Raw genomic sequence first — 14,533 nt, 5'->3', positions numbered from 1 at the left:
CCAAATGTGCTGTCATGTGCTTTTTACTGAGGAGTGGCTTCTATCTGCCCACTCTATCATTAAGGCCTGATTGGTGGAGAGCTGTAGAGATGGTTGTCATTCTGGAAGGTTCTCCCATCTCCACAGAGAAACTCTAGAGCTCTGTCAGAGTGACCATCGGGTTCTTGATCACCTCCCTGACCAAGGCCTTTCTCCCCCAATTGCTCAGTTTGGCCGGTGGCCAGCTCTAGGAAGAGTCTTGGTCGTTTCAAAATTCTTCCATTCAAGAATTATGGAGGCCCCTGTGTTCTTGGCTAACTTTAATGCTGCACACATTTTTTGTTACCATTCACCAGATATGTGCCTCGACACATTAGGAATCACAGTTTTCAGATAAATATTATTTAAAGTCACAGAGGGCTATTGCAAGAAACTACATGAGATCCCTTTTTAGTTAATATCCATTATTGACATTTTTTTGGGAAACACTTTTTTTGGAGAGTTTGAAATTGGGATCCTTTGCTCCTGACAAGGGCAGTTCCAGACATAGACTCGACATGGAAATGAATCATATTGAAAGTATTTAGAAAATTCCAAAAACGAATCTTTTCAGTCATAAAATTCCCCTAAATGTAATTTGTAAGCTCAAGTTTGACAGACAAGTATTGTCTCGTTTTTCCAGAATCCCTGAAAAGAGACCTGTGAAAATGAAGGTCAAATAAAAAAAAAATATGAATCTACAAACAATCTCTAATTCATACACAATTATTCTTTATGTTTAAATAATATACTATATTTATATTTTCCAATTAACTCAATATGCCTGTTACAGCTCAGTGATGTTTACTCATTCCCAGAACTTGGCTCAGACTGTTTGTTGCACAACGAGTCATAATTCAATGTGACACAATGCCGGTGTAGCATTTTGATGTTTGACAGCAGCTAGCTACCATAGCTGTGTAGGTCGTTTATGGTCACGTTAGATCTCTATGTAGAAAGCTTTAGTAAACATTTTCTGATGCGACGTATACCTAATTCACCTGAGTGACTAGACGAGGAGAATAATATTAAATTATATTTAGGTCAAAATTGAAGGTCGTGACTTGTGTTATCTAGAAAAACATCATAGCTTAGCTAACTAGCTTAGCAGGCAGACATCTAAATGAATTGAGTTGACCCCCCCAAAGAGGAAAATATGCATTTTGCGGATTTCGTTGCTGGTTCCGTTGGAGGTGAGCTAAATAACGTTACTGTAATGTGTTTTTGTCTGTTTAAAAAACAAACATCTAAATCATTTAACTTATAGTTGTATTGCTGGGAAATTTGGCAACATGCACCTACACAGGCAAGCGAGGCTATAGGCCAGCTTACAATGTGAAATAGGTTGAAACATTTTCAGTGAGTTAGTTACATAATGTACAATGTGATGAATATGACTTGTTCCTACAGGAGCCTTTGGAGTGGCTGTGGGGTATCCTTTGGACACAGTGAAGGTAAGTTAAGTATATTTTTATGTGAGCAAGCTTCATTAGTTGTCTGTGCTTATTTCACTAATGTTTAACAATGTGCAATTATCAAACTCAATAACTTATGACTCAATTACCTTTTTGCAGGTGAGAATACAGACACAAAGGAGATTCACAGGAGTTTGGCAATGTATTCATACTACATGGAAGACAGAAGGGGTGAGTGTCTAAGTGACATGTTAAAACCCCCATATGAAGCGCTGTAGTTTGGACTTGGGGCTGAAAGCTGTGTCTCTCCACAGGCGAATGGATTCTACAGGGGCATGTCCATGCCAGTCACCACTGTGTCCATCAGCTCCTCTGTAGTGTTTGGCGTCTACAGGAATGTCCTGCAGTGTTTACATCAACTACGATCCACCTCCACAGGTTTGGATTTTCTGCCAGCCAAAGTGGACTTCTTCTTGTCCGGGTTGTCAGGAGGTGTTGCCCAGGTAGTCTACTTATAACTAGTATATTAGTCTATACTGTTGCAACGTTACATGACATGGTGCTTGGCATGGCCAATATTGGTAAGTTTCAGTCAATTTAATTAGGGGAACTAAAAAAATAAAAGTTCCCCGAAGCAAAACTGGATCATATTCACTAGGAACCAAATGGAAGCAAATGGGCCGAAACATGACCCTGATGACATCATACCAGAACACCTTTGAGTACTCTTTCTCTTGTCCTCTTTAAGGTATCTGTGATGGCACCAGCTGATATAGTAAAAGTACGGATGCAGTGCCAGATGGTACACCAAGGCTTGGATGCTCAGCAACCCAAGTATCGCGGCCCAATGCACTGTCTGCTGACCATCGCTCGTGAAGAGGGCTTCCTCGGACTGTACAAGGGAGCTGGTGCCCTCGCCCTGCGAGACGGCCCCTCCTTTGCCACCTACTTCACTATTTACCACGTTATCTGTGAGCAGTTATCCCCACCTGGAAAGACCCAGCCAGGTAAAAATATAGTACCTGGGAACACCCAGCCGGGTAAACACACAGCACCTTTGAACACCCAGCCAGGTAAAAATATAGTACCTGGGAACACCCATCCAGGTAAACACACAGCACCTGGGAACACCCATCCAGGTAAACACACAGCACCTGGGAACACCCATCCAGGTAAACACACAGCACCTGGGAACACCCATCCAGGTAAACACAGCACCTGGGAACACCCATCCAGGTAAACACACAGCACCTGGGAACACCCATCCAGGTAAACACACAGCACCTGGGAACACCCAGCCAGGTTAACACACAGCACCTGGGAACACCCAGCCAGGTTAACACACAGCACCTGGGAACACCCAGCCAGGTTAACACACAGCACCTGGGAACACCCAGCCAGGTAAACACACAGCACCTGGGAACACCCAGCCAGGTTAACACACAGCACCTGGGAACACCCAGCCAGGTAAACACACAGCACCTGGAAACACCCAGCCGGGTAAACACACAGCACCTGGGATGAATCAGCCAGGTAAACACACAGCACCTGGGATGAATCAGCCAGGTAAACACACAGCACCTGGGATGAATCAGCCAGGTAAACACACAGCACCTGGGAACACCCAGCCAGGTAAACACACAGCATCACTCTGTAAGGATCTTCCAAAGCGTATGCTTCTGTATCTCGTATGCTTCTGTCCTCTTAAGTGTACATGGTTGCTTTTGCTATTGGTCATCATGATTCAGGATCATTTAGTGTTGATTATTTCGTGTCTCTTTCCCCCCCAGAGTGGAACGTGGTTCTGCTTGCTGGTGGACTGTCAGGGATGTGTGGCTGGTGCATAGGGACACCCATGGACGTGATCAAATCCCGTTTGCAGGTGGATGGTATGGGCAAGAGGAGATACACAGGTTTCTTCCACTGCATCGCACAGAGCATACGCACTGAGGGGCCGGGCGTTCTCTTCAAAGGCCTGGGCCTCAATTGCATACGGGCCTTCCCTGTCAACATGTCCGTGTTCGCCATGTACGAGGTGGTTGTGCGCCTCCTCCGACCGAAAACTTGAATTTAAAGGCTTGGGTTGTTCATTAGGTGCCGAATGGACTGAAATAGGGAGGAACTACTGGTCTGAGAACAAATTTGGACATGATGTGCACTAATGAATCCAACCTTAACTTTGAAGACTTGGGTGATAGGATTCTATTTTAATTATGTTTCTCGTGCCATTTTCCATGACTAGAATAACACTCAATCCGTTGTGTTTATGTTGTATCACTATTCACCATTGCCTCAGTTGCTGCTATGTGATTTTTATATAGTGCCATACTGCACTATGAAGGGGAAACTCCAATTCCTCAGTAAGATTTATTTGAAATATTCCTGCATAGTATTTCAAGGGAAAATGTGAATTGAAAATGAATACTGAGCTAAAACAGTTTAATGTTAGTTCTCAGATTGTTTAGCAATAGGGCCTAATAGTTGTCACACCTTTCAGGAATAGTACTACAGAAACTTACTTCATTATTTTGACTTACCTACTTTTTACACAACATTCCCTCACTGACCTTAGAACATAACAGGGGTGTATTTTACACCGCAGGATCACTTGATTTCAATGGCTAGAACTGAAGCTGACGGACAATGTGGCTTAGAAAATATGAAGTTTTTCTGAATACTGTATTAATGAAAGTTACTTGTCGATCATTACCCAAATAATTATCCCACTGTTCATATCGCTCCTGTCTCAGCTCGGAAACGAGCGTCTTTAAAATAGGGCCACCATCAAGCAAACTGCAGTATACTGGGGGTCGGTCATCAGTATTTAGGAATTGATTAACTTCTGCCACAGGCTTTCACCTCACCTTCGGTATGAAAGTGAGCAAAGCCTGGGAGCTGAGGCTAGGAATTTATCAACTTTGCTCAGAAAATGTAAATATACAACTTTGCTTTGTTACTGGATCCAAGCAGTATCAATTATTTGTCCTTGACTTGGGACAGTATTTTCAATGGTATTGTCTAAACTCCCAGTTCTCAAAATACTGAGTCATTCTCTGTATACCACATGTACTGATGACCCTGTACTTGTGATTTGGTGTTTGAGAAAAAACAAAGTAGCGCATGTGATTTTGGTGTGAGTGACACGTATAAGGGAGTTTTAACACGCACAAACATTTCAGCAGTGTAAAGTGAAAAAATTAAATATATATATTATTTAATGACTGAATAAAAATTCACAAGACAGACATTATTTTATTCATCCAATGGTATTGCTGTTAGCACAAACCAAAATAAAACTTCCTTTGTCAATGCTTAGTGAGTTTGTGTGAAGCCATATCATAGTTGGTTAATCATTAGACACAAACTGTTCAGCATGGGGATATGTAGGTGACACATTTAAGTTTCATGTTTCTAGTATGGCGCATAAGACCTGGACCTGGGCCACATCCAGTAGGAGGTTGTGGAACGTTGCAGATAGAAATGTCATGAATAGACTAGACACGATTCCTTTATTCTACATGTCAGAGGCATATCTATTCTACAAAACATATTTATATCTGAACGTTCCACAACGTTGTGCTCTGCTGAACACTGCCTTGCTGAGGTTTGACCTCTAACATTGTGTCAGGACTGAGCACATTAATAAAACTGGCTACGCACGGGCTAGAAACTGAAATTTAGAGGTCTCGGGGTCATGAACTGCTTGACGGTCTCTTCTGTGACCTGCTTGCGTCTCTCCTGATGGGATGTGATCATTGGCTGCAGGGTCTCTATCAGACGCTTCTTCAGCTCACCGGTTAGCAGGGCTCCACTGGCGTAGTCCTGGAGACAGAGATACAATACAGCAATGAGTGGGATTATTATACTTATGACACAATACAGCATAGAATGGCCTTTATTTCCTGGAAATCATTAGCCTGGTGGTCCAGTCTGTTTGTGCTTTAGCCACTCCTCTTTGCCAGGCCAAACATGGCATGACATCAATAGAATAGATGGGAGAGGGACCAGGTTAAAAATCTAGCTTTGTTTACAGGAAATCTAGACAGTTAATCATTCGGATAAGACTTTGACACACACAAAGCATCATAGTGTTCATTTGGAGAGATTTGCAGAAAACAGACATGAATTTTGTCTGGGACAGTCAAATGTCCCGCTGCGTCCAAGAGTTTTGATACCAAATAGAAAACTTAGTTTGCTTATTTCCTATAAAGATCAGGTTATTTTTCAACTTTGAGGGTAGTCATTCATAGTATGGTTGTGTGGGTTAAAAACACCAATTCAAATGTAGGGCTATGTAGCTAGGTAAAATAATAAATATACACAATTCAAAATGTAGGACAGTGTGGCTGTCAAAATAACACCAGATCCTAAACCTTGACAGCAATACTGTAAAAATGTTGATCCATGTCTCTCTAATGTTCCAGTCCAAGTGCATTGGGTTCTCTGGCATTTGTCCGGCAGCACGCTCCCCCTCACCTGTCGGATTTTCTCCAGCTGCTCGTCGTCCTCCAGGAAGAAGGTCAGGTACATAAAGGACACGTCCACATTGGGGTTGCCGCCATATTTCCTGTGCTCCTCTACCGTGTCTTTTCCCCCGGAGAAGGCGTGCTTGTTCACCTAGGTGAGGACAGCAAAAAATGACAACTCGAACATGAATTACAGTTTTTCCCTCTTGTTTCCTGTAAACCATTCTCTTATCAATCGATCAAATGTAATATGATTTCCATTTCAGGTGACTGTATTTGACTGCCATGTGGAACTAATAAAGTAAATGTACTGTATTTAGCTATAAAGCCCTGTTTTACATTGTCAAGTGACCTCTTTCACACTACTAAGCTGGGCTGTACTGTGCCAGTCTGGTTAAGCATTCACTATTGATAGAAAGGACGAGGTAAAAATAAAATACCCGAGCCAGTATAGTTGGAGTGGGCAACAGGGTATTAGGAAGCTTTAAGCACCTTATTTTTGATCTGCTTGGGCGTGTCTGTGAGGAAGATGGAGGAGTTGGCGTCGCTGGCGGACATCTTGGTCTGGGCCCCTTGCAGCGCTGGAAAGAAGGTAGAGTGCAACAGGGCAGGCTTGGGGTAGCCGATCCTGGGGGCCACATCCCGGGTCATCCGGAAGTAAGGGTCCTTAAAGGGGCAGAGGATGGATATATCTTCACAACCGTTATAGTGCTCTAGATGTAAACGCTACATTGAGTCCCAGTCAACTTGAACATATCAGACTGAACTTTACAGTTCTTTACTCTCTCAGTGACATGCTGTCAGACCCTGCTACTCAGATCCTTCTGATTTTAACCTTGCAGGATTTTATTCTGGCTAAATGAAAATAAAGTCACAAGCATAGTCTGTAGAAAGAGAGGTTGAGGTTAATCAGTTGCCACAAGTCAGAGCAGTGTAGATGATCAGTCAAAGCATCCAATTTCTAAAATGAACTGTTAAATCTTTAGCAGACAGTGTCCCCTGGTTGTTACAGGTTAGCAGACAGTGTCCCCTGGTTGTTACAGGTTAGCAGACAGTGTCCCCTGGTTGTTACAGGTTAGCAGACAGTGTCCCCTGGTTGTTACAGGTTAGCAGACAGTGTCCCCTGGTTGTTACAGGTTAGCAGACAGTGTCCCCTGGTTGTTACAGGTTAGCAGACAGTGTCCCCTGGTTGTTACAGGTTAGCAGACAGTGTCCCCTGGTTGTTACAGGTTAGCAGACAGTGTCCCCTGGTTGTTACAGGTTAGCAGACAGTGTCCCCTGGTTGTTACAGGTTAGCAGACAGTGTCCCCTGGTTGTTACAGGTTAGCAGACAGTGTCCCCTGGTTGTTACAGGTTAGCAGACAGTGTCCCCTGGTTGTTACAGGTTAGCAGACAGTGTCCCCTGGTTGTTACAGGTTAGCAGACAGTGTCCCCTGGTTGTTACAGGTTAGCAGACAGTGTCCCCTGGTTGTTACAGGTTAGCAGACAGTGTCCCCTGGTTGTTACAGGTTAGCAGACAGTGTCCCCTGGTTGTTACAGGTTAGCAGACAGTGTCCCCTGGTTGTTACAGGTTAGCAGACAGTGTGTCCTGGTTGTTAGAGGTTAGCAGACAGTGTCCCCTGGTTGTTACAGGTTAGCAGACAGTGTGTCCTGGTTGTTAGAGGTTAGCAGACAGTGTCCCCTGGTTGTTAGAGGTTAGCAGACAGTGTGTCCTGGTTGTTAGAGGTTAGCAGACAGTGTCCCCTGGTTGTTACAGGTTAGCAGACAGTGTGTCCTGGTTGTTAGAGGTTAGCAGACAGTGTCCCCTGGTTGTTACAGGTTAGCAGACAGTTTGTCCTGGTTGTTACAGGTTAGCAGACAGTGTGTCCTGGTTGTTAGAGGTTAGCAGATAGTGTGTCCTGGTTGTTAGAGGTTAGCAGACAGTGTGTCCTGGTTGTTAGAGGTTAGCAGACAGTGTGTCCTGGTTGTTAGAGGTTAGCAGATAGTGTGTCCTGGTTGTTAGAGGTTAGCAGACAGTGTGTCCTGGTTGTTACAGGTTAGCAGACAGTGTCCCCTGGTTGTTACAGGTTAGCAGACAGTGTGTCCTGGTTGTTACAGGTTAGCAGACAGTGTGTCCTGGTTGTTACAGGTTAGCACAGTAAGTCCTGGTTGTTACAGGTTAGCAGACAGTATGTCCTGGTTGTGCCGTGATGCTTGACTGACCTGGTCTATGGCACAGGGAATGAGACACTGGACATCTTTTCTGCCCTTGAAGATCTGAGGGAAAGAGCTACTGAACGACGGAGCAGCCTGGATGGCAGGGAAGGCGATCTTTCCTGGGATGGGTGAGAGAGGGAGGAATACTTAGCTTTTAAAAAGCATTCACCTGGGCTGTATTCATTAGTGCACACCATAGTAAAACAACATTTTGCATCAGAAAATTAGCGTTTCTTATTGGACAGTTAGTCTCTCCTTGTTTGAGTTAGTTTTTTCCCCCTTTAGGTTTCTAGTGAATATGACCCTGATCACATTGTAGCAACACTATGCTACTCAGAAAGTGCTTATTCATAATGAAAGTCAAATCCCGGCATTTGTATAATTCCTCAACAGGTGTTGACTCAAGTCCTACAAGTCGTCTCTCTTACCGATGCAGTCACTGTCGCCAAATCCAAAGATGCCTTTGACCTGGTTGAAAGTCACATGCTTCTGTACTTTCACCACATTCCTGTAGAAGTCTGGGGACGCCCTGTAGAGACAAAACAATCAGGGTTAAGAACAATCTGCAAAAAAGGCAACATAGCTGACATGCCAACCTCATTATGAATTAGAATTTGTTCTTAACTGACTTGCCTAGTTAAATAAAGGGTAAATATATATATAAACTCAGCAAAAAAAGAAATGTCCCTTTTTCAGGACCCTGTCTTTCAAAGATAATTCATAAAAATCAAAATAACTTCACAGATATTCATTGTAATGGGTTTAAACACTGTTTCCCATGCTTGTTCAATGAACGATAAACAATTAATGAACATGCACCTGTGGAACGGTCATTAAGACACTAACAGCTTACAGACGGTAGGCAATTAAGGTCACAGTTGACCTTAATGCTGTGCGTTACAGGGAAGACATCCTCCTCCCTCATGTGGTACCCTTCCTACAGGCTCATCCTGACATGACCCTCCAGCATGACAATGCCACCAGCCAAACTGCTCATTCTGTGCGTGATTTCCTGCAAGACAGGAATGTCAGTGTTCTGCCATGGCCAGCGAAGATCCCGGATCTCAATCCCATTGAGCACGTCTGGGACCTGTTGGATCGGAGGGTGAGGGCTAGGGCCATTCCCCCCACAAATGTCCGGGAACTTGCAAGTGCCTTGGTGGAAGAGTGGGGTAACATCTCACAGCAAGAACTGGCAAATCTGGTGCAGTCCATGAGGAGATGCAGTACTTAATGCAGGCTGGCTGTTACTGGCTGTTACTTTTGATTTCCCCCCCCCCCCCCCCCTTTGTTCAGGGACACATTATTACATTTGTCAGTCACATGACTGTGGAACTTGTTCAGTTTATGTCTCAGTTGTTGAATCTTGTTATGTTCATACAAATATTTACACATGTTAAGTTTGCTTAAAATAAACATAGTTGACAGTGAGAGGACGTTTCTTTTTTTGCTGAATTTATATATAAAAATCAATACGACTAGTAGGAATCAGATGCACTTTAAGTAGGTAAAGTATTTGTCACCGTGAGCTACTTCTATTGAATGATAACCATCAGCCTTTAGTATCTCCCAGTCTCATCAGGCTGTTGAGCATACCCCACACAGAAAATAATGATGGTGAAGAATTATGATGACAGAAGGCTCATGAGAGAGAAAGGTTGAGGGCAATGTAGCCTAATATCTAAATATTATTTTAAAGTTACTGCACTATAGCACCACCTTCTGGGAGATCAGTGAACAGATATGGTATTAAAATATATATTTTTTAAATAACTATTCTTTAGTACTCCCATGATGTATAAATGCAGAAAAGAGCATGATGAGGGAATTCTGAAACGACTAATATTTAATAGTACTAAAACAGACAGTACAGTCCCTGCACCTCTGAGGCCCATGGCCCATATCCACAAAGCATCAGTCAATCTAGGATCAGCCTTTTAGATCATAACGAATAGCATTAGATGACCAGAGGGGATCTGATCCTTGATCAGCACTCCTACTCTGAGATGCTTCCTGGATAAGTGCCCAGAAACGTAGTGAGACAGAGGGGTCTGTGGTTTAGTTAAGTACCCCATGTAGTCCAGATCAGAGAAGATGAAGGTCTTGTTGATGTCGAAGCCGCAGGCGATGATGTCCTTGGCGTTCTCCACGGCGTAGCGGTGACAGTCCTCCAGGGACAGGTCCTTCCACAGGTACTTCTCATCATCCGTCAGCTGGATCACCAGCGGGATGTCAAACGTGTCCTGCAGCCATCTGGGAACAGGTGGAGCAAAAACCCTTTACTCTCAACTCTGATCTGAATCCACTGCCATTCGATCGACCTTAAATCACCAAGTCAGTCTAACGTAAACCTGACTTGAAACGCTGGGGTTTAGGTTATCTGTTATTATAGGCAGTGTGTTATACAGTATCTGTTATTATAGAGTGTTATACAGTATCTGTTATTATAGACTGTGTGTTATACAGTATCTGTTATTATAGACTGTGTGTTATACAGTATCTGTTATTATAGGCAGTGTGTTATACAGTATGTTAATATAGACAGTGTGTTATACAATATCTGTTATTATAGACCGTGTGTTATACAGTATCTGTTATTATAGGCAGTGTGTTATACAATATCTGTTATTATAGGCAGTGTGTTATACAATATCTGTTATTATAGACAGTGTGTTATACAATATCTGTTATTATAGACCGTGTGTTATACAGTATCTGTTATTATAGACCGTGTGTTATACAGTATCTGTTATTATAGGCAGTGTGTTATACAATATCTGTTATTATAGGCAGTGTGTTATACAATATCTGTTATTATAGACAGTGTGTTATACAGTATCTGTTATTATAGACAGTGTGTTATACAATATCTGTTATTATAGACAGTGTGTTATACAGTATCTGTTATTATAGGCAGTGTGTTATACAGTATGTTAATATAGACAGTGTGTTATACAATATCTGTTATTATAGACAGTGTGTTATACAATATCTGTTATTATAGACCGTGTGTTATACAGTATCTGTTATTATAGACCGTGTGTTATACAGTATCTGTTATTATAGGCAGTGTGTTATACAATATCTGTTATTATAGGCAGTGTGTTATACAGTATTTGTTATTATAGGCAGTGTGTTATACAGTATGTTAATATAGACAGTGTGTTATACAATATCTGTTATTATAGACAGTGTGTTATACAGTATCTGTTATTATAGAGTGTTATACAGTATCTGTTATTATAGACAGTGTGTTATACAGTATTTGTTATACAGTATCTGTTAACACTGTATAATAACAGATACTGTATAACACACTGTCTATAATAACAGATACTGTATAACAAATACTGTATAACAAATACTGTATATTATAGACAGTGTGTTAAACAGTATCTGTTATTATTGGCAGTGTGTTATACATTATCTGTTATTATAGGCAGTGTTTTATACAGTATCTGTTATTATAGACAGTGTGTAATAAAGTACTGTATTTGCTATTACAGGCAGTTTGTTATACAGTAGGTAGGGTCTAGAGTGTTTCCCGGTCTGGGACAAAAGGTCAGGGATGTACCATAGTGTAGGGAGAACTTAGGTGGTTCTTAATAGTGTCAAGTCCCTCCATCTCACTAATACTAATCAGGGTTGGGGTCAATTCCATTTTAATTCCAGTCAATTCAGGAAGTACACTGGATGTCCAATTCTCTTCTATGCTTTTCACAGAAAAAACTCTGAATTTGGTTAACTTTCTGAATTGACTGGAAGGGAAATGGAATTGATCCCAACCCTCGCTACGTATACTGACAGACTCACTTTGTGAAGATGAAAGGGATGAGGTGGCCCATGTGCAAGGCCTCTGAGGAGGGTCCTCTGCCCGTGTAGAGGTAGAAAGACTTGTTCTTCTCATACGCGTCCAGAACCTGGTGCATATCTCTGGAAAAAGGCAAACAACAGAGTTACAGCATATGACACATCCTAAAATGCCCCCAAGACAAGATGAGAGCAGATTAAGACTAGATGTTTACTACGTGGTATCAATTGCTCATGCTCAATCCCAGACAGATAGACATAAAGGCAGATGGGCAGACAGACCACCCTCTAGAGTACATTCAAATAACTGACTAGCATAACTGACCTGTGAGAGAAGAAGATTCCTCGGCGTAAAAACCGGTGTGCCTTCTGTCCCGAGACTTTCTCTATTCTGTCCACCAGCTCTTGGTCAATCTTGCTACTGCCAAACCTCACTGAAAAGAAACGTCAGTACACAATTTACCCATACCATTAATTATGCTCTGACTAAATAAAAAAAAGAGTTGGACATTAGATAACGTCCATGTGTTTGAAGCAAGTTTACAGCAACGTGTGAGATATTTGACATATCTCACATAAAGGCTCATTAATTTTCACAGAGGCCCAACTCCTAACTTGAAGATTCATACATAACTCGGACAATTCTTCCATCAATGCATGATTTACACAATTGTCAAGTGAAGTGTGTGCTGTGTATAAATTCGGATTCTGCCCAGAGATCTAACATTATGCTTTCCCCTCTGACCTATCAGCTTGTCGTAGTCCACTCCTTTAGCGTTGGTGGTGGAGACGTTCCAGGGGTCGACCATGTCCTCCCCATCTGCAGCTGGCCCGTTGTCTTGTGAAACAGAGCATTCTGAGGGTGGACATCCAGTCTTGTAGTCCTGACCTGTTACCTGCTTGTAGTCCACTTTAAGCTTCAGCAGCAACTGTACAGCAGCATCAATATCAGCCTGCAATCCAAAAACAATATAAGATAAAAGGTATTACAATAACACCACGGTGTCTCATTATCATGGTCATGGAATAATTCACTATACGAAGACAATATGACCAGTGTTGTATCGTAACTGTATTGCACAACACTTAGCAACTTATTATGACATGATACAGTATAAGAACACACTGGTTGTGTTTTTAACTAATAGAAATCATCCCCATGTGAAGATATTTGTAAATATGTATATGTTATAGGTACTTAGTTTTATATTAGTTGTAGCAGTAGTTTGTTAGTTGTAGGCCTATTACATTTACATTTAAGTCATTTAGCAGACGCTCTTATCCAGAGCGACTTACAAATTGGAAAGTTCATACATATTCATCCTGGTCCCCCCGTGGGAATTGAACCCACAACCCTGGCGTTGCAAGCGCCATGCTCTACCAACTGAGCCACACGGGACCACTATTATTAGTTTTACAACTTTTTTTATGACGTTTTAATTGTATTTCATTGTTATTATTGGACCGTTAGTATATGCCATATTATTCTTGTTACTAAGTATTGTATTTTTGGGGGGACACTTGAAAACGAGATGGTGCATCTCAATTTTATCCTGCAAAAATAAATTGAATAAATAAATCTAAAAGCTCACTTTTGCAGCCTTTTCTGTTTTCAGAGTTCGGACTGTGTCTCCTTGTGATGTTAGTTTCTCATATAGGTCCATTGGGGTCATATCCCCAGCCCCGTCTCCCAGACAGTCTGTCATCTTCACCTTGGTCAGAACCTAAGAGATACAAGATTGTGTGACACAATTTCATATACAGTAGTTTACGTCAAGTAGCATACATGCCATTGCATTAGTTAACAAGCTATCTAGTATGTCTTGTCATAAGATGACATTTTGCATGGTAAAGATAAGGCCAGGATTTTCATTTCCCTGTGCTAGGGAAAGTAGCTAGCTAATCTTGGTTAACTCAGAACTAAAATCTCCGGAATTTGTTCAGTAGTCTGTCCACTAAAATGACTAGCTACCTAATGTACGGGGTATTTAAAATCAACAAAACACACATTGCTGTCAAGGGTGGTTTGAAGTCATTTCCACAAAGAACAGCAATAGATATCTAGTTTTGCTTTGGTCCATGAAGCCACCTGAACAGAAAGGAAGGTTGTTGTGATTCAAGAACCACTCTCTCCACTGCTAAAGCTAGCTTAGCATGGTGGTTAGCCCATATGTTTGCCATAACGTTGTTCTGATCTACTCTACCACGCCATGACAGTGGCTTTCGGGTGATAGGATGTTTTTTTAAATAAACACGAGTGCATCAAAGGAAATACTCAAAATATTTTAGATTTTTAAATATTCCAAATGTTTCAAAATAATTCAAATGCACGCACCTTTCAGATTCTATGACACCGGTAAAATCAACTCATGCCACTTGCGTCAGCCTGCTTGTTGGCTGGGAAGTGTTCAGGGCAAATGTATCCCCTAACAAACAAATAGTTGATCTATACAGTTCCACTGTGAATTTATTTACCGTAATAAGAGAGGTTATACTATTGTTGTCATGTCAAAGAGAAAATCCAGTTACTTCGAATGAGAAGGAAGGACATAAAGAGAAATGCATAAACGACAATGTAAGTCTGTTTAAAACGTCGACGGTGCTTGTCGGAATTGTTTTGGTTTGGAC

The 14,533-nt window shown here is 41.8% G+C and overlaps 2 protein-coding genes across 2 annotated transcripts; one reads left to right on the top strand and one right to left on the bottom strand.

Moving 5' to 3' along the window:
• The first annotated feature begins 904 nt into the window (after positions 1-904).
• slc25a47b (solute carrier family 25 member 47b) lies at positions 905-4,739 on the top strand. Its single transcript, XM_039009162.1, has 6 exons — positions 905-1,211; positions 1,429-1,472; positions 1,593-1,664; positions 1,748-1,936; positions 2,182-2,440; positions 3,224-4,739. Exons 1-6 carry the CDS (start codon positions 1,175-1,177, stop codon positions 3,499-3,501), a joined length of 879 nt encoding a protein of 292 aa, XP_038865090.1. The 5' UTR covers positions 905-1,174; the 3' UTR covers positions 3,502-4,739.
• Positions 4,666-14,348, bottom strand: LOC120060095 (tryptophan--tRNA ligase, cytoplasmic-like). Its single transcript, XM_039009161.1, has 11 exons — positions 14,241-14,348; positions 13,498-13,629; positions 12,651-12,858; positions 12,231-12,339; positions 11,909-12,028; positions 10,166-10,348; positions 8,524-8,624; positions 8,102-8,214; positions 6,392-6,565; positions 5,910-6,050; positions 4,666-5,255 (listed from the first exon to the last, which is right to left on the bottom strand). The coding sequence occupies exons 2-11, from the start codon at positions 13,609-13,611 to the stop codon at positions 5,097-5,099; spliced, it is 1,422 nt and encodes a 473-aa protein (XP_038865089.1). The 5' UTR covers positions 13,612-13,629; positions 14,241-14,348; the 3' UTR covers positions 4,666-5,096.
• Positions 14,349-14,533: the final 185 nt, after the last annotated feature.

The sequence above is a fragment of the Salvelinus namaycush genome, chromosome 15, assembly GCF_016432855.1.
Source record: "Salvelinus namaycush isolate Seneca chromosome 15, SaNama_1.0, whole genome shotgun sequence".
Lineage (NCBI taxonomy): Eukaryota > Metazoa > Chordata > Actinopteri > Salmoniformes > Salmonidae > Salvelinus > Salvelinus namaycush.
The sequence above is the reverse complement of the archived record's forward strand: the minus strand, read 5'-3'. Positions and strand labels throughout refer to the sequence as shown.

Excerpts from the sequence above, each read along its gene's own strand:
- LOC120060095 (XM_039009161.1), bottom strand. The coding sequence starts at position 13,611 with ATGACAGACTGTCTGGGAGACGGGGCTGGGGATATGACCCCAATGGAC. Across the intron at positions 12,340-12,650 it reads GGACTACGACAAGCTGATAG|TGAGGTTTGGCAGTAGCAAG; the intron begins GTCAGAGGGGAA and ends GTTTCTTTTCAG. Across the intron at positions 6,051-6,391 it reads CCAAGCAGATCAAAAATAAG|GTGAACAAGCACGCCTTCTC; the intron begins GTGCTTAAAGCT and ends GTCCTCACCTAG.
- slc25a47b (XM_039009162.1), top strand. The coding sequence starts at position 1,175 with ATGCATTTTGCGGATTTCGTTGCTGGTTCCGTTGGAG. Across the intron at positions 1,212-1,428 it reads CGTTGCTGGTTCCGTTGGAG|GAGCCTTTGGAGTGGCTGTG; the intron begins GTGAGCTAAATA and ends TTGTTCCTACAG. Across the intron at positions 2,441-3,223 it reads ACCTGGAAAGACCCAGCCAG|AGTGGAACGTGGTTCTGCTT; the intron begins GTAAAAATATAG and ends TTTCCCCCCCAG.